The sequence below is a fragment of the Gobio gobio genome, assembly GCF_949357685.1.
Source record: "Gobio gobio genome assembly, chromosome: 20".
Taxonomy (NCBI): Eukaryota; Metazoa; Chordata; class Actinopteri; order Cypriniformes; family Gobionidae; genus Gobio; species Gobio gobio.
In genome coordinates this window covers 43318840-43344620 of record NC_137113.1, presented here as the reverse complement: position 1 = coordinate 43344620, position 25781 = coordinate 43318840, and the positions used below count along the sequence as shown (strand labels likewise).

Genomic DNA, 25781 nt, shown 5'->3' with positions numbered 1-25781 from the left:
CACTTCAACTGTGAGAGACGGAGGCCAAGCTGGGGCCAGTTGTGTTTATAAGCATTATGTTAATAAGCAACTGAAAAAAGCACAAATGTCAGAACATGTCAAAACTTCTAAAGGGTCCCCGAAGAGCTCAGACTTCTAGGGGTTAAATAGGAAAAATATTGAAACTCTTTGGTCATGTTTTGAGCGAGATGCTAACGGTCTAATCAGATGCAATGGTCTATACTAAGCTATGCTAAAAGTGCTACCGCCAGACCCGAAGATCGGCTGACAGTGTTGGGAATAACGGCGTTATAGATAAACGGCGTTACTAACGGAATTACTTTTTTCAGTAACGAGTAATCAAACGAATTACTGTTTCTTCCGTTACAACGCCGTTAGCGTTACTGAGGAAAAAAAATACGGCGTTACTATAATTGAGCTCATTGAAGCGGGTTTCATCCGAACAGGCTCTCTGTCAGTCAGACCTGTGCGCGCGCCAGCCATGCGTGTTGGGGGTTGGGTTGGGTGGTACACATAACTGATGATGATTGGTGGGTGGGACACAAGGTTGAGGTTGATAGGTTGAGTTCACACACACACACACACACACCTATGACGCATCCGCATATGCACAGTCAGCGATGGCAGTCCAACGACTTCAAAGGTAGTTTTCGCAAACTGGAAATATAAGCGCTACGTTTCCCTTGTTGAGGTGAAAGGTAAGAATATTTATGTAACGTGCAGCTTATGCCCAGGAAGAAAGAGTCACAATATTTACACTATAGTAGGTCTACTGATAATATTTACAATAATATATTGAATTTGATAGGTGTCTCTCACATTGTCCCACAGCAACATTACAATAGTGTACATTAATGTACAATGTTTTATAATAATAATTTATTCTATTTAGTGTCCAATTCATTCATTTAACATATTTAATATTGGGGGCATCCAAGTTAATTGACATATTTGAACATTTGAAGAAAAAAAAAGTAACACATTAGTTACTTTCCCTGGTAATTAGTTACTTTTATAATGATGTAACTCAGTTACTAACTCAGTTACTATTTGTAAGAAGTAACTAGTAACTATAACTAATTACTTTTTTAAAGTAACGTGCCCAACACTGTCGGCTGAATGGATTCGAAAACATTAAAACTCTAGGGGAGTTGGAAAATGAGCCTGTGTTCCTTTAATTCTTTGTGCCACTTTTTGTTATTCAACGTCTTCTCCAAGTCTTCTATTTTGTCTAGTGCCTGGGCCCATTTCTTAAAATTGCCATATTCACTGTACAAATTAAACGATATGCAAAAATCCTCCATTTAGCCTATACCTAAATAAATGCTTTAATTATGTCTCTCTCTCTGTTTGCAAGCGTAACTGTGTTACTATGGTTACCAATGTTTATAGTGGTGGATTAATTTCGAACTGTAATTAAACTGACTGGAACTACCTGTGCATTAAACAGTTTTACTGCACACCATCCAGCCAATCAGAATCGAGTATTTAAACAGACCAAGGTATAATATAATTATATGGACTCCTTATATTTGGTTATTTGGTGTGCTTTTGGAGTCTCCAATGATCCTTGAAGCTTGGAGAAAATACAGTTCCCTTTCAGTCGGTCACGTTCGACGTACGTCGGAACTGACCGACGAATTGGGATCTGATCTCAGAGACCAATCTACTTAGAGTATTAAAAACGAGCCAATGGAGATTGGCATGCGATCCACGCATTCCACGCACCGCCCCGCAGCGCGGGTATAAATAAGGAAGTGGAATGCTTGATCATTGCTTTCTACTTCGGAGCCGAACAGTGAATGCTTCCTGTTTCTACGAAGAGTGTTTTCAAGACGAGTCTCGTGAGAGGATCTACTGCTTCCAGTGCGGGTGTGACGGCGCGTCAGCGAGTGCCGCTTCAGACGGAGATCAGCTGTTGGTTCGCTGGGCGTTTTCCATTCTGAGTACACACACAGGCTTGCACCTTTGTAATGTGAGGTGCCGCGGTCATCTCCCTGAGTGCTTCAGCACATAAAAGAGCAGTTTCCTTTCTAAAAGAGCAACACGGTTTGACCCTGCGTCTTTTTCAAGATGTCATTCAAACCGTGTGTTTCTGGATGCGGTCGATATCTGTCCCCAGCTGACGGTCACGTGCGTTGTCTCACGTGTTTGGGCGTTCAGCACGCTGAGGCTGCGTTCGTGAATGACTCATGTTCCCATTGCGGGAACATGACCATCGCAGTTTTACGGTCCAGACTCCATTGCCTCGAAAGAGGCGGAGCACCATTGCGCATCCCCCGATCTAGTGGTCCTCCCGCTGCAAAGCAGAGGGCTGCTACTTTGGCTGATGGCCTTGGTGGGGACCTGAGGGTTACTGTGAGGGCTTCCCCGACGGGTCAAATGGCTCCTCGGGCCCCTCCGCTGCGCCGGTGGAGCTTCCAGAAGAGCGCGCTGGCCTCCCCCGGGAGGTCCCAGGCGTTTCTTTTGGGGCTCCGGCTGAGGACATGCTGTCGATTGCAGCATCGGGGGACGAGCTAATGGGCTCTGAGGATGACGATTCGGCTGCGCTGCCCCCTTCGGGTGTGACAGCGTTGCCCGAGTCCGACCCAGAGCTTACGGCTATGCTTTCCCGGGCCGCCGCGAGTGTCGGGCTCGAGTGGAACCCTCCACCGTGTCCCGAACCCTCGCGGTTGGACGATTGGTTTCTCGGGACGGCCCGTGCTGGTTCTCAGCGCCCCGCCCCGGTTCCTTTCTTCCCGGAAGTGCATCAGGAGATCACGAAATCGTGGGTAGCGCCTTACAACGCTCGCTCACGGTCGACTGACTCCTCCGTCCTCACTACCCTCGATGGTGGTGCGGCTAAGGGCTACGTGGGAATCCCCCCAGTCGAGCGGTCTGTGGCGATGCAGCTGTGTCCCAAGACTGCTGCGGACTGGCGGGGTGCCCCGCGTCTCCCCTCCCGGGCGTGTAAGTTCTCGTCCGGTCTCACGGGCAGGGCTTACACCGCCTGCGGGGAAGCCGCATCATCTCTGCATGCCATGGCGCTCCTGCAGGTCCACCAGGCCAAAGCGCTAAAGGAATTGCACAAGGGTAGTTCCGACCAGGGTGTTATGCAGGAACTGCGTGCGGCAACTGACCTCGCTCTCCGGGCGACGAAAGTCACTGTACGCTCCCTGGGTCGGGCAATGTCCACACTAGTGGTCCAGGAACGCCACCTGTGGCTGAACCTGGCAGACATGCGTGATTCCGACAAGGTCCGGTTTCTCAACACCCCTGTCTGTCAGGCCGGCCTCTTCGGCGACGCCATCGAGAGCTTCGCCCAGCAGTTCTCGGTGGCCCAGAAGCAGACGGAGGCCATCAAAAACATCCTGCCCGACGACCCGCTGCTGCCTCCACCCAGTCGTCGTCGGCAGCACCTCCGCCTGCTCGTCGCCGAGGGCGTCCCCCTGCGTCCGCCTCCGCCTCCGCCCCTGCGAAACCCAAGCAGCAGCCTCCACCGGGAAAGCAGGGTGCCGGACGTAAGGGAGGCGCCCGACCCGCTCAGGGCCCCGCTAAACCAGCCGGCAAGCGCAAGGGGAAGCGGCCCTGAGACGGGCAGCGCAGGGAAGACGGGAGCTGCTCTGAGGGAGATGATGTCCGCATCCTTCTCCCACCCCCCGGAGGAGGACCGGGGGGCTCTGACTGGTGTAACATCTCTGCCGCTGGCTCTCCGGAGTCCAGCGGTACCCACATTTTCAATAAAAGAGCAGTATTATTTTCCCTGGGCCCCAAGAGGGCCAGGTTGGCAGTGCGCGACGCCCTCGGGCCTTGCCACTCCTTTCCTCCCCTCTCCCCCTCGCCAGGGGGCAGCAGTGTGGGCACCGAGAACGCCCCCGGGCCTTCTCACCCACACTCTGCCCCACCCTGGAATATTCAGACAACACTCCGGGCCGCCTCCGGGCCTCCCGAGTCGGGTCTGTCTATTCCACTTCGCTGCCCCACCCCGGGTACGTCTGTAGTGCCGTTGGTCCCGCTTGTACGGTCTCTGGGGGCTTGGCTTCAGCTCCCCAGGCCGTCTCGCTGGCTCATCCGTACCATCAGACTCGGCTACGTGATTCAGTTCGCTCGCCGGCCTCCCAAGTACAGGGGCATCCTCTTCACCTCCGTGCGGAGCAGCGATGCCCAGGTCTTGCGGTCAGAGATCGATGTCCTACTGGCGAAGGACGCGGTCGAGCCGGTTCCTCCAGCCGATATGAAGGCGGGGTTCTACAGCCCCTACTTCATTGTACCCAAGAAAGGGGGTGGGTTACGGCCAATCTTGGACCTGCGTATCCTGAATCGGGCCCTGCACAAGGTCCCGTTCCGGATGCTAACGCAGAAACGCATTTTCGAATGCATCCGTCCCCAAGATTGGTTCGCAGCGATCGACCTGAAGGACGCGTACTTTCATGTCTCTATCCTTCCTCGACACAGACCGTTCCTACGTTTTGCGTTCGAGGGGAAGGCATATCAGTACAAAGTCTTGCCCTTCGGGCTGTCCCTGTCGCCTCGCGTCTTCACGAAAGTCGCAGAGGCAGCCATTGTTCCGCTCAGAGAACGCGGCGTTCGCATCCTCAACTATCTCGACGACTGGCTTATACTCGCCCAGTCTCGGGAGCAGTTGTGCGAACACAGGGACATGGTGCTCAGTCACCTCAGCCTGTTGGGCCTTCGGGTCAACCGAGAGAAGAGCAAACTCTGTCCCACGCAGAGGATCTCTTATCTCGGTATGGAGCTGGATTCGGTCAGCCAGACTGCGCGCCTCACGGAAGAGCGGGTCCGGTCGGTGTTGAACTGCTTGAATTCGTTCAAGAACAGGACAGCGGTCCCACTGAAATTTTTTCAGAGGCTCCTGGGGCATATGGCATCTGCAGCCGCGGTAACGCCGCTCGGATTGCTTCATATGAGACCGCTTCAACACTGGCTCCATGGCCGAGTCCCGAGGTGGGCGTGGCAGAGCGGCCAGTACCGGGTCCCAGTGACTCCTTACTGCCGCCAAACTTTCAGCCCATGGTCCGACGCTTCGTTTCTCCGGGCCGGGGTGCCCTTAGAACAAGTGTCCAGGCATGCTGTGCTCTTCACGGATGCCTCCTCCACGGGCTGGGGGGCCACGTACAACGGGCATGCAGTTTCAGGTCTGTGGACGGGACCTCAATTGCATTGGCATATCAATTGCCTCGAGTTGTTAGCGGTACACTTGGCACTGCGCCGCCTCAAGGGGCCGCTACGTGGCAAGCATGTACTGGTCCGTACGGACAGCACTGCGGCCGTTGCGTACATCAACCGTCAGGGTGGTCTACGCTCCCGTTGCATGTTCCAACTCGCCCGCCACCTCCTCCTTTGGAGTCAGAAGCATCTGAGGTCGCTTCGTGCCATTCACATCCCAGGTGCGCTGAACCAGACAGCCGACGAGCTCTCTCGCCAGTCGACACCTCCGGGGGAGTGGCGACTCCATCCCCAGGCGGTCCAGCTGATATGGGACCTCTTCGGAGCCGCACAGGTAGACCTGTTTGCCTCTCCGGACTCGACCCATTGCCAGTGGTACTATTCCCTGACCGGGGGCACCCTCGGCACGGATGCACTGGCGCACAGCTGGCCCCGGGACCTGCGCAAATATGCGTTTCCCCCAGTGAGCCTTCTTGCACAGACCCTGTGCAAGGTCAGGGAGGACGAGGAGCAGGTCTTGTTAGTTGCGCCCTACTGGCCCAACCGGACCTGGTTCCCAGAACTAACTCTCCTCGCGACAGCCCCTCCTTGGCCGATCCCCCTGAGGAGGGACCTTCTTTCTCAGGGACGGGGCACTCTATGGTACCCGCGTCCAGACCTCTGGAAACTCCATGTCTGGTCCCTGGACGGGACGCGGAGGTTCTAGGTGGTCTACCACAGGCAGTGGTGGATACCATCTCTTCTGCTAGAGCCCCCTCTACGAGGCGCCTCTACGCTTTGAAGTGGAACCTGTTCGTTGAATGGTGCTCTTCCCACCGGGAAGACCCCCGAAGGTGTTCGGTTAGTGTCGTGGTTGATGGGCTGGAGCGAAGGCTGTCTCCCTCCACCCTCAAAGTGTACGTCGCAGCAATAGCGGCGTATCAAGATGCAGTCGAAGGTAAGTCCGTAGGAAAGCACGACTTAATCGTCAGGTTCCTCAGAGGTGCGAGGAGGCTAAATCCTCCTCGTCCAAACTCGTTACCCTCTTGGGACTTAGCTCTAGTGCTCAGAGCACTTCAGAGCCCTCCCTTTGAGCCTTTGCAGTCTGTGGAGCTTAAAATCCTGTCAATGAAGACAGTGCTTCTGACGGCATTGGCCTCCATCAAGAGGGTAGGGGACCTGCATGCACTTTCGGTCAACGAATCGTGCCTAGAATTCGGGCCGGCCAACTCTCACGTTGTCCTGAGACCCCGGCCTGGATACGTGCCCAAGGTTCCTACCACTCCCTTCCGGGACCAGGTAGTGAACCTGCAAGCGCTGCCCTCGGAGGAGGCAGACCCAGCCCAGGCTTTGTTATGTCCCGTCCGCGCTCTCCGCGCTTACGTCGACCGGACTCAAAGCTTTCGGACCTCAGAGCAACTCTTTGTCTGTTACGGAGGCCAGCAGAAGGGAAAGGCTGTCTCCAAGCAGAGGTTGGCCCACTGGATAGTGGATGCTATCGTCTTGGCTTACCAGTCCCAAGACGTGCCTTGCCCGTTCGGGTTGCGAGCACACTCAACAAGGAGTGTTGCTTCTTCCTGGGCGCTGGCTCAAGGCGCCTCGCTGACAGATATATGTAGAGCTGCGGGCTGGGCGACACCTAACATGTTCGCTAGATTCTATAGCCTCCGTGTAGAGCCGGTATCTTCCCGCATCCTCGCCCCCAGTGGCCAGTAGCGCTAAGTGCCCGTTCTAAGTGTCGGCTTGCAACGCCACTCCCGCCCTCTGGGCCGGATACGTGCGTCTATTTTCTCCAGTTGTGTTCCCCGGAAACGGCTAACCCTGTCGAGCTCCTCCGTCACCCCTGCGGTGCCAGACGTTGCGGCCGTCTGACGCCAGGCCTGCACCCGTATGCTTGTGAAACGTATGTGTAGGCTGGGTTCCATATGTAGCGGTCCCCTCACGGCTACCCCATATGTGTATTCTTCCACGGTACCAGCTACCCTACTCGGCTAGCCCCGTGTCTTTCCCTTGACAGACCCCGCTCTGTCGTCTCTGGGCGTGTTCTTTCCCCCCTGGGACCAGGCTGGAACCACCCCAGAGACTGCCATATGTTGCACTACCCTAGCAGGTTAGTCCTTATGTGTATTCTGCCACCTAGCCTTCTACTGAAGGACGTGGCTCCGCAGCGTACCATCTCCCGAGACGGGCACGCTTTCCCAGCGTTATCCAATAGTCACACTGGGTGGGTCTTGCAGAAACAGCAGTGACTGACCTCCCTGCTTGGAGCCCTGACTTCCGTACCATCTAAGACGGATGGTAGGGATCCCAATTCGTCGGTCAGTTCCGACGTACGTCGAAGTAGATTGTACACAGTTCCGACGTACACTCGAAGTAGATTGGTCTCTGAGATCAGATCCCAATTCGTCGGTCAGTTCCGACGTACGTCTCCGTTCCCTCCTTCAGGGAACGAGGGTTACATACGTAACCGAGACGTTTTCTGATTGTTTACTTTGGATATAGCAAATTATGACAAAATGAATGTGTTTAATGTGATAAATTGCGTATGCTTAATTTTACGATAAGTGTGCGATTAATCACAATTATTAATTTTTTTAGCAATTGATAGCCCTAATATATATCACACTCAAGATGATTTTGAGCTACAGGCAAGTGAAAAATTAAAGGTCCCGTTTTTCCTGTGTTTTTGAAGCTTTGATTGTGTTTACAGTCTGCAATATAACATTTGTTCATGTTTCGCGTGTAAAAAAACACAGTATTTTTCTCACAATTTATTTATCTGTATACGGCTGTTTTCACTGTCCTAAAAACAGCCTGAATGATTTCCTTGTTCTATGAAGTCCTTCCTTCAGAAATACGTAACGAGTTCTGATTGTGCCAGCGGTTCCCGTGTTGTGATTCGACAGCAGCTTAGCGCACGTTGCCCTGAAAGGTCACGCCTCATACCATAACGGGGAAAAGCATGCGCTCAATGTTATTGTAAACATGTCTATATTACCGTATCAATTTGAGCGTCTCGACGACATGGCGACAAACGCAAACGCAACACTTCCTCTTCTCCACGCGGGAGAGCTACAAGACCACACCCCCTTTTTTTGCGTATTCTTGTGGGCGGAGGTTAGTCAACAAACTGTTCTACGTCATTAAAGCAGGAAGTACAGGGATGTAGTCCAAACCGGCCGTTCGTTGTAGGCTTTGAAAGGGAACTTCTGTTAAATAAAATATCTTGCTTGGCATTGAACTTTGAGCTTTATAATTTTACAGGTATTATTTATGCTCTAAAAGCAATATTACACACTAACTAAAGTTTGAAAAATGGGATCACGAAGAACAGGACCTTTAAGATTTTGGTCGATTTTGAGGTTTTCACAAAAACATTTGTTTATTAAGCCCTCCTCATCTAGCGATCCCAATGCTTAAAATAGCAATTAAACATCTAAAAGTATCTTTAGTTGTACGTTTTCGGAGAGGAGTACCTTTCCGTCCATGAAAACTATCTTACTCGCAACAGATGTGACGCTTGAGCACAAAGACATCCCAGACAGCGCGATTCTGATACACACACAGAATTAGGCCTATTTCAAAATATCTGTCTTGTATTTCAAAATATCTGTCTTGGCAAGTATTTACACAAACATTATCTGTTATGTCTTAAGTGAGCGTTTGGTTAAAAAAACATCTGATGTGTAACATTATTTTAGATCCGTGCAGTACAGTAGGTCTTATGCTGCCTTCACGTGCTATCGGAATGATCGTAAATACGAATTTCCTAGATAAAAATTGCACTTGAATGCCCTCTGATGTCATGTTTACCAATGAGAAATTCAGAAAAAAATTATTTTGATACCCAAATTCCCTAGATTGGTGTGCCATTTGGGGGTGGGGAGAACTGTGACACGTATGATTTACTGCGTGCAATCACAACTCAGGTGATTGTGAACGGGGAAGAGAGCGCACGTTTGAGTGCAGTGGTGAGAGAGAGATCCTGGTTCACCTGTGACAGTTATGTTGCAGCCTTATTTCAAAATGGATTATATTGATTATTTTCCTCAACAAACAATATCCCATACACTGCAAAAAATGCTTTTCTTACTTAGTATTTTTGTCTTGTTTTCAGTCAAAATATCTAAAAAATCTTACATTAAGAAGCATTTACTAGACAAGCAAAAGTTTTTGTCTTGTTTTGGGGGAAAATAACTCAGAATTAAGGGAGTTTTTGCTCAAAATAAGCAAAATAATCTGCCAATGGGGTAAGCAAAATACTCTTGTTTTCTGTTTGAATTAAGATTATTTTGCTGACCCCATTGGCAGGTTATTTAGCTTATTTTAAGGAAAAACTCCCTTAATTTTGAGTTTTTTTCCCCCAAGACAAGACAAAAACTTTTGCTTGTCTAGTAAATGCTTCTTAATGTAAGATTTTTTTGATATTTGGACTGAAAACAAGAAAAAAATGCTAAGTAAGAAAAGCATTTTTTTTCCAGTGTATGAAAACAAGAAAATAAGTTTGTTTGAAATCTTTGCAAATTTATTAAAAATAAAAAGCACAAAAAATTCACATGTATTCACAGCCTTTGCTCAATACTTTGTTGAAGCACCTTTGGCACCAATTACAGCCTCAAGTCTTTTTGAGGATGATGCTACAAGTTTGGCACACCTATTTTTGGGCAGGTTCTCCCTTTTTTTTTCCAGAACCTCTCAAGCTCCATCAGGTTGGATGGGGAGCGTCGGTGCACAGCCATTTTCAGATATCTCCAGAGATGTTCAATCGGGTTCAAGTCTGGGCTCTGGTTGGGCCACTCAAGGACATTCACAGAGTGGTCCCACAGTCCTTGGTCACCTCCCTGACTAAGGCCCTTCTCTCCCGATCACTCAGTTCGGCCGGAAGAGTCCTGGTGGCTCTCTTTCATTTACGGATAATGGAGGCCACTGTGCTCATTCACTGTAAAAAAAAATCAGGTCTCCAATTGACAATTTTGTAGTGAGCGATCACATCTAAAATTTTCAGTTGGCCAAATTGAATTTCTGTGAATTGATGCAATTTAATTCAATTAAAATTCAAGAAATTCAATTTGGCCAACTGAAAATTTTAGATGTGATCGCTCACTACAAAATTTTCATTTGGAGACCTGATTTTTTTTTTACAGTGTTGCTATCCTAGATAGTGTTGACCAAGTGAAACAGCATTGCGTCTCCTCACAATTTTAATTTGTCAAATAAAGTTACCTGTATGAGTAATAATTCAGCACTCGCGGTGCAGGTAGTTAGGTAGAATGAAATTACCTAATTTTTTTATATGCCCCAGGATAATGTGAAAAGGGTCTATGTTAATCAAACAATTGTGGTATCATGGGAAAAAAAGTTGAATATATATTTCCTATATATATTTGGTGTTGACTTGGTGTGTGCCAAATTTATTGTTATTACCAGGGATTTTAAGGTATGGTTGCTAGGTGATTTTGTTTTGGAACCTTCAGAAAACATAATTGAATTTGCTGACTCTATCGACTTCAAACAGATATAGCTCAGATATTTTCATCATTTTGAAGGTTGCTCTTTGTTGCTCTTTTCAGAATCTGTGAAAATGTGAATAATTTTAACTACAAAATGCATGTTAATTTTTATTTAGAATAAGATATTTTACATAAAAATGTTTACATATAGTCCACAAGACAAAAAATAGCTGAATTCATTAAAATAACCCCATTCAAAAGTTTATGAACCATTGATTCTCAATACTGTGTGTCGTTCTCTGGATGATGTTTTTTTTGTTTTGGGATGGTTGTTCTTGAGTCCCTTGTTTGTCTTGAGCAGTTAAACTGACCATTGCTCTTCAGAGAAATCCTCCAGGTCCTCCACATTCTTCAGTTTTCCAGCATCTTTTGCATATTTGAACCCTCTCCAGCAGGGACTGTATGATTTTGAGATCCATCTTTTCAGACTGAGGACAATTGAGGGACTCAAACACAACTATTAAAAAAGGTTGAAACATTCACTGATGCTCCAGAAGGAAACACGATGCATTAAGAGCTGGGGGTGAAAACTCTTGAGCAGGATGAAGATGTCCAAATGTTTCTTATTTTGTTTAAATATATATATATATATATATGTTTCAACCTTTTTTAGTAATTGTGTTTTATATATACTGTATATATATATATATATATCAAAAATGGTTCTTGGCTCGTAATCATAGGGGAATCTTTTTTAGTGCTATATAGCACCAATTTTGGTGCTTCAGTGGTTCTTCAGCGGTTCTTCAGAGGTGCTATATAGAAGAACCGGTGAAGAACCTCTGAAGAACCGCTGAAGAAGCAAAATTGGTGCTATATAGCACTAAAAAAGATTCATATGATTACGAGCCAAAAACCATTTTTGGTGCCATATAGAACCTTTTTTTTAGAGTGTATATATAAACGCTAAATATTTGAATTACTGACATATTTCCCTTTTTTAAATAAGACATGAAGATTCAAGCCTCCACATCAATTTTGCTGCACAGAAAACTGATCTTGAAAGACCAGTCAAACAGATACTGAAGGTACTGTAATGACACACTTCCATAACATCGAAAAATGGATTAAATAAACATTATCTGATAAATGGATTTCAATGTCTTATTCTATATCTCAATGTCTTTTCATGGCAAATGGTATTTGAATGTCCTTCTCTCTTCCAGGTTGAAAATGACTTTAGAGAATTAACATTCAAAGTTTTCATCAGAGTGCCAGTGATTTTAGGAGATAAATTAATCTGGACTGACAAAAACCTACAGGTAAATGAAGGGTATATATAAATGTGCTAGAAAAAGCCCATCTACTGTACATTTGTCAAATTAAAAAACAATCTAACACTAGAGTGTGTGCTTTTAGATTCCAGACTGTGTGAAACAGAGGTATGAGCGGCCGCTTGTAACTGATTTTGTGGAAGTACTTAAGAAGGATCGTGTGGTGGTGAGTGTTTGAGTTTCATTGATCTAACAAAAACAAAGCCATAAAATATAAAGTTTCATCTTCTTTATGCATTGACCCCCATTGCTCCGTCTCCCTGGATTTGTGTGTGTGTGTGTGTGTGTGTCAGAACTGCTCTGTGGCAGTGTGTGCTGTGTTCAGCTGTGACATCACTCTCCTGAAGAATGAAAGGAAACTCTTTAACATATTTGGCAATGTGAGCTCTGGATGGATTGAGCAGGTATCTGACTTTTAAAGCAAATTCATATCACAGAGCAGACCATATATTTTCATAATTGTTTGATAATTTCTTATTGTCATGATCTGTGTGTCTCTTAGACTGGACTCAGAGCTGCTGTTTTTCAGTTGGTCAGTTCAGCGTCTCTGGATTATGACAAGAGCAAATACATTGTCTTTTCCTCGGATTCTCAACACACTGCGCCGTCTGTCCAGGTAATGCATTTTCTTCTCAAGTGAATAAAAAATGTTATAAATAAAATTCAAGTAAAAAATAAAATGAAAAACAACATCAAAATAACATTTAACATTTAAACCTAAAACACTTTAAACTGGAACACTATAAACACTTGTCTTTTTTCTTTTTTAAATTTTCTAACCTATAAGATTATAATATGCGCTGTAAAAATACATATACTAGATAAATTGTTCAATCCTTTCATACTGAGAAATCCTTGCATGATAATAATGTCATTTATTACGCACCCTCATGCGGTTCCACACCCGTAAGGCACAAATTAAGATATTTTTGTTGAAATGTGAAGGCTCAGTGAGGCCTCCATAGAGAGCAAAGCAATTTACACTCTCAAAATCCATTAATTTACTAAAAACATATTTAAATAATTTCATGTGAGTACAGTGGTTCAATATTAATATTATAAAGCGACGATAATATTTTTGGTGTGCCCAAAAAAAAAAAAAAAAACGACTTAAATTAGGGGTAGCACGGTACATGAAAAAACATCCGAACCATTTCGGTTTACTTGTCTCGGTTCGGAGTGTGATGCGTCTCATGTAGCCTCAGGCCTGTATGTTACCTCAGACAGTGGGTGTCCTTTTCACGCCAAATAAGAGGTGTGTGTGGACATACAGTAAAAGAAGTAAAAGACAGTAAAAGTGGAGTGCTGGAGAGATAAGGAAGGCTGCCCGGAGTCGTATAGACACCGGCTTCACACCGCACGTGCAAGCAGTGCATATGAAGAGCGGGAGCCGCTTGCCCGTTGTGCATTCACACACTGGCAGCGTTTGTCTCGCGCTGCGGCTCGTGTATTGCAAATACAGACGAATATTGTCCATTGACACATTTTACGGTGTTCTCCTCCGACCCCTGTCTGTCTCATGCTCTGATTTATGATGCGCAGCATATCTGCTACAAATTCGACCGTGTTCCCCTCTGTCCCAAACACACGCATATAACATGTTGTATATAAGTAGTTTACAAGATAAATGTAACATTAAAGTTAAGATATGCATCTAGTTTTAATCATTTAAAGCCTTTGAAGTTTGGGCAAAAACTTCTGGCGGTGTTGTGTTTTCGTGTATTATTATTAAATTTTTTTCACAACGCTGGATGTCATGGTGATTGTGAAACACAGAACACTTTCACTACATGATTTCATGGTGAAATTTGGTATTTTTCATGTTAATCAGGTCAGGTGCTAACGCTGAATTAAAAGCCACAGTGCTGATCAAAATTGACATGATTAACATGAAAAATGTTACGTCAATGTGTCGGACTCGGTAGACAGCGCAAGCAGGAGACAGCCAGTTAGGAAACAACTTCTACATGATATAACAATTGTTTTAATACTGTATCCTAAATTGTGGATAATTAAGCTATACAGGTGCTGGTCATATAATTAGAATATCATCAAAAAGTTGATTTATTTCACTAATTCCATTCAAAAAGTGAAACTTTTATATTACATTCATTCATTACACATAGACTGATATATTTCAAATGTTTATTTATTTTAATTTTGATGATTATAACTGACAACTAAGGAAAATCCCAAAGTCAGTATCTCAGAAAATTAGAATATTACTTAAGACAAACACAAAGAAAGGATTTTTAGAAATCTTAGCCAACTGAAAAGTATGAACATGAAAAGTATGAGCATGTACAGCACTCAATACTTAGTTGGGGCTCCTTTTGCCTGAATTACTGCAGCAATGCGGCGTGGCATGGAGTCGATCAGTCTGTGGCACTGCTCAGGTGTTATGAGAGCCCAGGTTGCTCTGATAGTGGCCTTCAGCTCTTCTGCATTGTTGGGTCTGGCATATCGCATCTTCCTCTTCACAATACCCCATGGGGTTAAGGTCAGGCGAGTTTGCTGGCCAATTAAGAACAGGGATACCATGGTCCTTAAACCAGGTACTGGTTGCTTTGGCACTGTGTGCAGGTGCCAAGTCCTATTGGAAAATTAAATCTGCATCTCCATAAAGTTGGTCAGCAGCAGGAAGCATGAAGTGCTCTAAAACTTCCTGGTATATGGCTGCGTTGACCTTGGACCTCAGAAAACACAGTGGACCAACACCAGCAGATGACATGGCACCCCAAACCATCACTGACTGTGGAAACTTTACACTGGACCTCAAGCAACGTGGATTGTGTGCCTCTCCTCTCTTTCTCCAGACTCTGTGACTCTGATTTCCAAAGGAAATGCAAAATTTACTTTCATCAGAGAACATTACTTTGGACCACTCCGCAGCAGTCCAGTCCTTTTTGTCTTTAGCCCAGGCGAGACGCTTCTGATGCTGTCTGTTGTTCAAGAGTGGCTTGACACAAGGAATGCGACAGCTGAAACCCATGTCTTGCATACGTCTGTGTGTAGTGGTTCTTGAAGCACTGACTCCAGCTGCAGTCCACTCTTTGTGAGTGATCTCCCCCACATTTTTGAATTGGTTTTGTTTCACAATCCTCTCCAGGGTGCGGTTATCCCTATTCCTTGTACACTTTTTTCTACCACATCTTTTCCTTCCCTTTGCCTCTCTATTAATGTGCTTGGACACAGAGCTCTGTGAACAGCCATCCTCTTTTGCAATGACCTTTTGTGTCTTGCCCTCTTTGTGCAACGTGTCAATGGTTGTCTTTATTGTCAAGTCAGCAGTCTTCCCCATGATTTTGTAGCCTACAGAACTAGAATGAGAGACCATTTAACCCTCTAGGTACCACGGTCGAGTTTACTCGGCAAGATGCGGCACTGAATAAAACGGCCGATTTTGTCAAATAGGGTGTCAAATTTCGTTCAACCTCCCCTCCACTAGATGGCAGACTTGTCATACTTCATCCCCGACTCAAAAAAACGTCATGCTTCTATACAAAATCTTCGAGCAAGAGCGCATTGAATCAGTGCGAACAAACGCGGAGCTAGTGTGAGAGTGAGGCATTTCATCAGAGCAATATTGTCAATGTCAGCCAGTATTTGCATTAGATTATTATTATTTTCTAATGGTATCAATAAAGCTTACCCGCAATGAAGTGTTGGGTCTTCTATTCGCGGACCCTGATTCTGAAGGGGAACTTGTCCTACACCAAGCACAAACGGTGAATCCTTTGCCCAATGTAGATGGTAATTTGCCCAATTTCAGTGGTAGAAACAATGTTTCCCGGGGTCGGAATGTTCATCGCGAAGTTAGCAGGTGTGTGTGTTAGTGTTGTGGGAAACGAGACGGGAGATTTTTACCGTGCTAGCCATGAAGCTTTGTCTTCTGACGTGTGCCTCTCTGCAATCGCGGTGACAGTATTGTGGTGGAGACTTTGTCTAATGCCACTGGGTATGTTAGACGAGGTCGAAGTATTCATAGGACAGTTAGGGGGCAACGTGGAGGCAGGGTGGGGAGTCGCAATGACAATGACAGTAGTCCGAACTGTGCACACTCGGCGGGCGCACGCGCGTCTGTCTCTCGTCTTGTCTCGTCATCTCACTCATGATCTCTGCCTTGCCGTGGCGAGTGAGCTTTTGAACTAAACAGGTCTTGTCTACTTGTGTTTGTGTGTCATATGAATAATATACATGTGCCCCATACATGGAATCAGAGTGCCTACTGTATGTAGTAAATGGAAAATCTCTATAGCAAAAGGCCAACCGCTGCATTCGGTTTGTTTCTACCATTTATTAGTAATGATTTACACAGTTTACTATTTACTATTTACCTGAGCATTCAGTATTGTGCAATTTAGCATACAGAAGGTGAGGGACATTTTGGGGGCAAAGAAGTGCTGCATTTTATCATTTAAACATGTGATTTTTCATGAAAATTCTATAATCCACGATGGCCACCAACATGTGACGTCATAATATGCAAATTAGATGGGAAAATGTAATCCATACATAAACTTTGGGTCATCCTTAATATTTCTCTAATTTACAGAAAGTCTCTTTCTTTTATCATTTTTAAGATATAGCCTTTTGAAATTAAGATGTCAAAATCTAATGTTTTAGGAAAAAAACTCTGGCGCCTAAAGGGTTAAAGGCCTTTGCAGGTGTTTTGAGTTAATTAGCTGATTAGAGTGTGGCACCTGGTGTCTTCAATATTGAACCTTTTCACAATATTCTAAATTTCTGGAGTGTTAACGATTAAAAGAAAAAACAACAACAACAAGATCCGTACAGGACCGAAAACCATGACCCTAAAACCGTGATATGAACCGAACCGTGGATTTTGTGAACCGTGCCACCACTAACTTATATAGTGATAACCGATTTCAAAACACAGCTGCATGAAGCTTCGGAATGTATCGAATCAGTGAGTCGAATCATGATTCAGATCGCGTGTCAAACCGCCAAACTGCTGAAATCACGTGACATTGGCGTGACTTGACAAGGACTTGACTTGAAACAGACGTGACTAGAACAGACCGTGACTTGACAAAGCACTCCTCAACAAGGGAACAAGGCAAACATGAGGGCTTAAATACACAAAGACTAATGACTAACAAGACACACCTGTGAACAATCAAGACAATGAACCAATGATAGAACTGAACTAATGCTGCGTTCCAGGCAGGTTTTTGAGCCCGTAAATTACAACTTCAAACCACGACTCACGACTCACGACTTTATAGCGTTCCAGGCAAAGTCACACCAAACTGCCTGAGTGCAAGGAATTGTGTGGTAGTTAAATGTAAACAAAGCATGGCGGACCGTACGGGGTGTATGCTCATTGACAATCATTTCTAACTCCAAAGGTGCTTACTCCTTGCTTATTTGAGGGAAACGGAGGAGAAAAACAGCGCAGACGGCCAGAAAAGCTGTTATACCTTTTATTTTACGTTATTTGTATACTTGTTTCATAAACACTGCATCCGTAGGAGGCTGCCATTGTTGCTTTGCGGGCTATGTGACGTCAAAACTCGTAACTGGGAGTACATCGATCTAGTACGAGTTCACGGGTGGGAAGTCACGGGTTTGGCTGCCGTTCCAGTCCACTTTCACGGGTAGAAGGTTGGAAAAACACTGGTTACGGGTTGCCTGGAACGCGGCATAAGAACCCACCTGACTAAATCAATCAATGAGGACAAGGGAATCACATGACAATGATCACATGACAAACAGAAACACAACAAGACCAGGAAACATAGCTGATAGGAAAACAAGATAAGAACATGAAACATGAACATGAAACAGAACCAACACACTAGACATTACACAGAGGTAATATTGTATTCATGTATGTGTAGATTAATACCCAAGTGGAGGTGTATGAGGAGGTGAACCTGACCAAAGAGATCATTGGAGGGGTAATAGGAGGCCTGCTGCTACTGGCTCTCTTCACAGTGGCCCCCTATAAGGTATATCGCTATCATCAAATTAGTTTCTATCCCTGGCATTTTCATCTATATTTTTTAATTACAGCATGTATGGTTTATTACAGCATATTTTTTCCCTTTACAAGGCTGGGTTCTTCAAAAGCGAGTACAGGGAGATACTGCAGGAGGCGCAGAGGGATGCAAGAAGAGAGACAAACATGGCACAATAATGTGCAGTCAAACAGTTACTATAAAATATAAATACTGATTGTGTTTTGTGAGTTTGAGAATAAAAACGTGAATATATTTAACACCTCAGTGTAGCAAAATATTTCAGCCTGATTTAGAACATTTAATGACAATGAAAAGTAGAATTTTTTTTTACTTTAATATATGACATGCATATAATTCATATCACTGCTCATGATTATCTTATCAGTGAGCTTACAACAATGAAGGTATTTATAGCTTTTCAAATATTTAGCTTCCTTTTATTTGTTATGAAAACTGATAATCGTAGTAATGAACTATAGCAGAAATATAAGACATATTGTAGGAACTTTTTCTCACATGTACATTGTTTTTGAGATGTTTTATTTTCATGTTTCATCAGATTCTCATTATAGGGATTTGCACTGTAATATTTAGCAAATGTATTTCTTTCTGCTTAATATAAAACATATAGTTGATTTTTGCAGAATTTCATTTTTATTTTCAGATAATTTCCTATTTTAAAAGAAAAATCCACTTAATGTTCGGAAGGAAAGTAACAAAAGCTAAAATTAAATAATTTTGGTATTATCCATAATTTTTTGTGTCATTATTTATGCCCTTCATTTGTGTATAAAAGTCAGGAAAATTATGAGGTAGTTGTGTAATCTGTTCAATTGCAGAATTCCTAGAAAACCTAAAACCTGGCCATTACCACCAAAAACGCCCTCAAGCTTCGACACTGAGCTTGATTAAATGAATGCTTTGTTTATAATGAGGAGGTAGATGTTTTAATGGTACAAAGACCTCTTATACGTCAAAAGATCAAGGCAAATTCAATTTCTCATGTCATGACTCTTTTAAAACATGTCTAGAGTTCGTCTCTGGTTACGTATGTAACCTCTGTTCCCTGAGAACAGGGAACGAGACGCTGCGTCAGCTTGACGCTACGGGGAACGCATCCAGCGTGACAGGTGTCTGAAGCTACTATCGAATCACATCAATCCTATTGACCGACGACAACCCATGACGTCATCAATATGCGACCCGGAAGTATATAAGGGCGCCGTGCCAACACATACACATCTTTCTCGTCTGAAGGGACTGTATGGCAGATAGGCCCTGAGGCATGGCAAAGCGACGCAGCGTCTCGTTCCCTGTTCTCAGGGAACAGAGGTTACATACGTAACCAGAGACGTTCCCTTTCGAAAGGGAACTCGCGCTGCGTCAGCTTGACGCTACGGGGAACGATATACCAACGCCGCCATGCTGAGGGGAGTGTCTGCCTATTGGCAGTGACAACTGTCAACACAAGTAAATTCAACTGAAAAACCTGAGCAACTCCCCCTCAGGTCACACTGGGCTGTCAGCGACAGCATTCCCTACGGTCATAGCCCAAGCTATACATCTAAACGGAACCTTAGCGCACTGCGTGAGGTTCTTATCTAGACTGCTCAAAGGCCCAAGACCACTACTTCAACAGAAGGGGTCCCTCTAAGGGAATGTGGCTAGGGGACCCGAAGGAACCCTGGCCAGTCACTACTCGGGAAACAAGATCTTCCGAGTGCCACCAGGGAGGCCTGACCTGGTGCCCTAAGAGTTATGGACACTTCGGTTTAGCCAACCCTGTCTGTTCAGAAACAGAGCCTCTGGATGGTGCCCGTGAGGCATCCAGACTTAAGGGACTGAAAACACTGGCAGTCCTACTTAGCCCGGAACTCAGAGACGTTCCCTCTGTCATCCTGTCATCCAAGAGAGCAATACTCAGCTCAGCGCTTTACAACCCTTGCTAGCGAGGGGAGTCTGCCTGCTCAATCAAGGATCTATCAAGTGCTTGTGTTTCAAAGCAGTAAGGAGGCCGGAAAGGCCTACGGACTGATCTAACAGGGAGGCCTCACGAGAGGCCTACGACCGTCTGACCAGGCTCAGGCGGCTGTGTGCTCATAGACGACCCTCAGTGAGGGGAGCAGCTGAGCCTGCCTGACGGGTAACCTCCAGCTGTAGGCCAACTATGACCAGTTCTAACACAGAGAACTGGTAACCAAGAAGTGCCTACCTCGGGAACTTCGCCTTCAAGGAGGCCCCGTGGGCCTACTACCTGATAATAGGTTTATCCCCCAGGGAGGCCTATAAAGGCCTACTACCTAACAGCACGCCATGCTGGCAACCCGAGCATCCTGGCTCGGGAATCCACCCTCAGGGAGGCCTAGTGAGGCCTACTACCTAATAGCAATATATGCCAACTTACAGAGCGTTCAAGCTCACCTTCAGGGAGGCCTAGTGAGGCCTCCTACCTGACAGCAATATATGCCAACTTACATAGCGTTCAAGCTCACCTTCAGGGAGGCCTAGAGAGGCCTACTACCTGACAGCAATATATGGCAATTTACGGAGCGTTCAAGCTCACCTTCAGGGAGGCCTAGAGAGGCCTACCACCTGCCAGCGAAGCATGCTTACTGCTGAGGTTACATCTAGGGAGGTCCCGTGGGCCACCTGATAACAGTTGAAGCTGTCTGTCAAGGCTGGAAAACTGAACTTGTTTTCTCAAAGGAGGCCAAATGAAGGCCTACTACCTGACAGTCAAGCTATGCAGGCTAGCCGAGCATCCTGACTCAGGAACTCGTCCTCAAGGGAGGCCTATTGAGGCCTACTACCTGATAGCCAGCCTTTAGGGAGGCCTGGAGAGGCCTACTACCTATTTGAGGTTTCCTTTTCGTTCCTAACTGTTTTCAAGTGAGTGGGCCCCAAGAACGCCTTAGGGAGGCCTAATGAGGCCTACTACCGGCCTCTGGGATAAACCCGGTACAGGCCTACTGTCAGATAGCAATTTATACTACTGATCTAGTGACCACGACCTGGGAACTCCTCTTCAGGTGTTCACCTGTTTAGCCTGCTAGGCTGTAGACCCGGACGCCGTGCTCCGGTGCTTGCCTTTGGAAAGACCTGGTTAAGGCCTTCCAACTACAACAGGCCTTCAGGGAGGTCTGATGAGGCCTGCAACCTGCTAGCCGGCAGGCAAGTTGTCCCGATGTGATCATCGGTACTTCCTCCAGTGAGGCCTGGGCGAGGCCTTCCAACTGATAATGTGCCTTGATCAAGAGGCCTATAGAGGCCTACTTGACAGCCGACCCTCAGGGGAGCGTAATGGCTCTTTACAACCTGATAGCCAGCTAGGCTGGCTCTTCTGCCTTCAGGGAGGCCTGATAAGGCCTACCACCTGAGTAGCCTGCCAGGCTAAAATACTCCCGATGCCCACACATCGGTACTCGCCTCCCGGGAGGCCTGACTGAGGCCTTCCACCAAACAACCGACCATCAGAGAGGCTATTGTTTGTGGCCTATACCCTGATAGCCAGCCGGGCTATTTTTCACGATGCCCTGCATCGATACTTGCCCTCTCAGGAGGCCTGGTGAGGCCTACCTTGATAGCAAGCCATGCTAGCTGCCCGGGAAACCTCTACCGGAAGCTCACCTCAAAAAGAAGCCTGAAGAGGCCTTCTATCTGATCGCAAGCCTACTAGGGAGCCTAGTGAGGCCTCCCACCTGCTAGCACTAACTCAGCCGTGCTAGCCGTCAAGTGACCGAGACTCAGAGCACTCCTCCAGCGAAGCCTATTCAAAGGCCTGCCAACTGGCACCAAACATTTTACACAATGTGAGAGTAACAAAGACCCTAGGGGCTCGTCTCCATGGAGGCCTGTACGAGGCCTACCACTTGATAGCCGTCAGGCTAGCCATATCAAAATCATACATAGGCCCTCGCCCTCAAGGAGGCCTGAAGAGGCCTACTACCTGATAGCAAGCCATGCTAGCTCCCCGAGTATCCCACTCAGGAACTCGCCTCCAAGGAGGCCTGGTGAGGCCTACCACCTGATAGCAAGTTTAACTGACTGCTATGAAACCCTTGACAGTTAGACCACTGGCTGACTAATACTGCTTTGACCAAACGACTCTCAAGTGAGAGGAGGCTACCACAGGGATGGTACAAAAGGCTCAGAATCACGAAGTGAACGGCCAGAGGTGACAGTGCCTCAGCAATGCAGCTCCCTCATCCATATAGCCTAGGCCACATGCCTAACTGAAGCTCCAGCATCAGTCTCTAACAAACACTCTGAAAGAGACAAACTACTCTAACCTGCGGTGGCTTACCGAAGGCATATAGTAACAACCCTAAGCGGTAGAAAGAGAACACTCCATTCTCCCAGAAGGGTGCTCTACCGCTTAGTATCCCGCAAACATTTAAAAGAAAAGAACGGCGGCCTAAACACCACTCTCACCCTGAGAGGAGGCCCTACTTACATACATATGATACCATGAGCGGTGGCCTGCCCCGCGATACCTTAATCGCAAAAGGAAAAGCCAACACATACTCAAACAGCACCTGGTGCTGTCATAAGCCACCTACAGGGGAAAACTTCAGTTAGCTCCGTCTCAGAAAATCCCATACTCCAACAGGGAATGGAGGTCTGTAAGAAACACATTCTTTAGTGTTTAAACACAAAAATGACCACTCTCACCTGCGGCACGTAGAGCGAAGACTCACCAAGCAGCTATCACCGCGATGTTCTACCGCCCTTGCATGCCTGAAAGCGGCGCTCTCACTAACCAAGCTACGGCGGGCCGTCAGAACAAAGTTCTAATCATCATAGGCCCGCCTCAGGCCTGATGTAAGAAGCGCCTGGGATTTAAAAGACATAAAATGTTAAAATGTTGCATTAAAAAGGCATTTAAAAAGGAAAAGGGAGAGGGTAGGATTGAAATCCCCTCAAAGGAGGTGATCCATTACCAACGCCGGGAGCGCTTGTCCTGGATCACCTCCCTAAGATCCCTTTTCCTGCGGGACTGGCGTCTCCTCTGTGTCCTACTCCTCAACGGAGGAGGGGCACGGGAGGAGACGCTCACTCTCTGGTCCATTCCACGGCCCTCGAGCCGCGATGGACCAGGTCCCGCCTGCCTGGGTGTGGACGCAGACCTCAGCGGTATACAGTTCTTGAACGCGGCTGAGCGCGCCTTCGCCTCCCTGAACTTCCCAACCACCGCCTCTACGGAGGTGCCGAAAAGTTCAGTGGGCGAAACTGGTGAATCGAGGAGAAAGCTTTTTTCTTTCTCCCCGATATCCGCCAAGCTCAACCACAGGTGCCTCTCCGTGGCCACCATCGCCGCCATCGACCGCCCGATCGCGGCAGCGGTTTGTTTAGTGGCCCGGAGAGCCAGGTCTGTGGTGCGGCGCAACTCAGCCTCCGCCTCAGGGGACAGCCCCGCCCCCTGGTCGAGGTCTTCCAGCAGATCCGCCTGGTACGCCTGCAACACAGCCATCATGTGCAGGGTCGCACCAGCCTGACCTGCTGCCGCGTACGCTCTGCCATTCAACCGCGCGGTCGCCCTTAGCGGTCGGGATGGCAGAGTTGGAGCTCTCAGTGTCGATGCACGCCCTGAGACGAGATAGTTCGCGAACGTCTCGTCCATGGGGGGCATCGACACATCGACCCGTGCTCACCTATCCCCTCGACATCAGCGAAACTAGCTCGCTGATGTCGGTGGATGCGGGCGGAGTACGGGTTCTTCCATGCCGCCCGGACCTCATCATGAAGGTCCGGAAGGAATGGAAGGCTCGACTGAGGTACTGGGCTGTGACCGGGGAGAAACTGATCGTCGAGTCTGCCGCGCGCGATCTCTCCCCTAGCGCGCCGCCAAGGCAGCCTCAGCCTGCCTGCGGCGCGCTCCACAGTATCCAGCAGCTCAGCGTACGCGGGACAGGGTGGCTGAGAGGGTACAGGCTGATCCTGGTCACTGTTACCATCCTCCTCAGCCATCTCCTGCCCGTCCAGAAGAGCGCTCGCTGCAGAGCTACGTGGAGAACTGCCATTCTCCACATCGACCTGCAGCTCACTCTCGTCAGCCGCTGGATCGTCTGAGAGAACAACGCCTCTCTCCAGACGATCGGCGAGCTCCATCTGGGAGCCCCACGATGTACGTAGCCGCTCCGCCTCAGCGGGAGCGGGACCCACATCGGTGGCGCCAGATGAAGCGCCCCCTTCCCTCGAGAAGAGGGCCAAACGAGAGCGGAGAGTTCTCAACGGAAACCTCTCACAGTTTGCACAAGCAGAACCCTCGAGAACTGCTTTTGCATGCTCTTCTCCCAGGCAGAAAATGCACAGAGTGTGTGTGTCTTCCGGTGTCAGAAATCTCTGACACGGGTCAACACACTTCCTGAAACAGTTCTGCCTCTTCTCTGTGCGTTTCATAATGAAATAAAGTATCTCTTTTACCAGGATCCGTAGAATTACGCTTCGACAGACAGTCCCTGAAGACGAAAAAGATGTGTATGTGTTGGCACGGCGCCCTTATATACTTCCGGGTCGCATATTGATGACGTCATGGGTTGTCGTCGGTCAATAGGATTGATGTGATTCGATAGTAGCTTCAGACACCTGTCACGCTGGAGGCGTTCCCCGTAGCGTCAAGCTGACGCAGCGCGAGTTCCCTTTCGAAAGGGAACCTTAGTTCTGCTCGGGTGTACCGTTGCTCTCACTTATCATTTGAGTCTCAACTCTTATAGATGTGTGTAAAAGTTATAGGTTACATAAATGCTCTCAGAGTTAATGCTTATATGAATATAAAAGAAAAAATATGATTTGTAAAAAAAAAACAAAAAAAAACAATTGTGTTGTTTCTTCAGCTTTTGATTCTTATTAAGTGTGGAGCATATTTAACAATTCTTTACCATAGCAAAGTCTATGAAATCCTGACACTTCTGGACTTTTGGAGACTCCAGGTAGGTTGCCTTTCTGGAAAATGGTGGCACTGGAGATGGTTTCACACCTAATTCTTCACCTTCATTCCTAATCTTTTTGCAGTTACTATGTAGGGCTGCAAAAACTAGTCGATAAAATAATAATTATAATCGATAATTAAAATCATCAACAATGATTCTCATTATCGATTAGTCGGGTCTGCCACCAACTGCCACAAGTCACGCCAAATTAAATAACGCATTTCTATGGACAAAATGCATCTAAAAATAGTGGAGTACAAATGGAGTAAGCTGAAATGTACAAGCTCCAAGCTGCCCAAAACATGAGAATTCTTTATTTTAAGCTTCAAGCTAATGTAATAGTGTTTAACAAATCCTGCCATGCGCTATGACAGATGTGTGCATATCCTCAGTGCAAAATGTTAATTTTTCAGGTTATATCCACTGATCTATATAGAGAACAATGGTTATATCCTTAAAAATTTATAAATCTGTAAATGTTACTAATTCACGCCAGTATTTCCATTATTCATGAAAGCGTGTCCTTACAGTCTGCACTAAAGCTTAAAACTTCACTGAATGAGTGCCAGGGGTGGCGGGCGTGCACAATTAATATTCAGCGCAAAAACATTAATTTAGCTGAAATATCTGCTGTTGGATGCTAAATTTAGGTTTAAAAGGCAACATGTAATTCAAGAATGAGAGTAGTAACTGTAAATGATAACTACATGTAATTAAATATAAATGTAAGACGTTTCTTATAGCCTATTTACAGGATAAATAAATGACAGTAACATGGTTTTTGTCCATAGCAAATGTGTTTGTTCCTGCAGAACATTCCTCTTATCTGTTAACACTGAGTTTGTGTTTTTCTTTAATGTCATTTTAATGTAAGGATTTAAACTGTCCTTTTGCGTTGTAATTTTTTTTTCACAAAGATACACCCTATAACGAAAA

The 25781-nt window shown here is 46.4% G+C and overlaps 1 protein-coding gene across 1 annotated transcript in view; it reads left to right on the top strand.

Moving 5' to 3' along the window:
• Window positions 1-18717, top strand: part of LOC307116986 (integrin alpha-X-like) — a 61924-nt gene extending 43207 nt beyond the window's left edge. Inside the window, exons 24-30 of the mRNA XM_079801617.1 lie at window positions 11605-11683; window positions 11822-11917; window positions 12015-12095; window positions 12223-12333; window positions 12432-12545; window positions 17794-17904; window positions 18009-18717. Coding sequence (XP_079657743.1) covers window positions 11605-11683; window positions 11822-11917; window positions 12015-12095; window positions 12223-12333; window positions 12432-12545; window positions 17794-17904; window positions 18009-18092 — 676 coding nt within the window. The 3' untranslated portion in view covers window positions 18093-18717. The remainder of the gene's footprint in view (window positions 1-11604; window positions 11684-11821; window positions 11918-12014; window positions 12096-12222; window positions 12334-12431; window positions 12546-17793; window positions 17905-18008) is intronic.
• Window positions 18718-25781: the final 7064 nt, after the last annotated feature.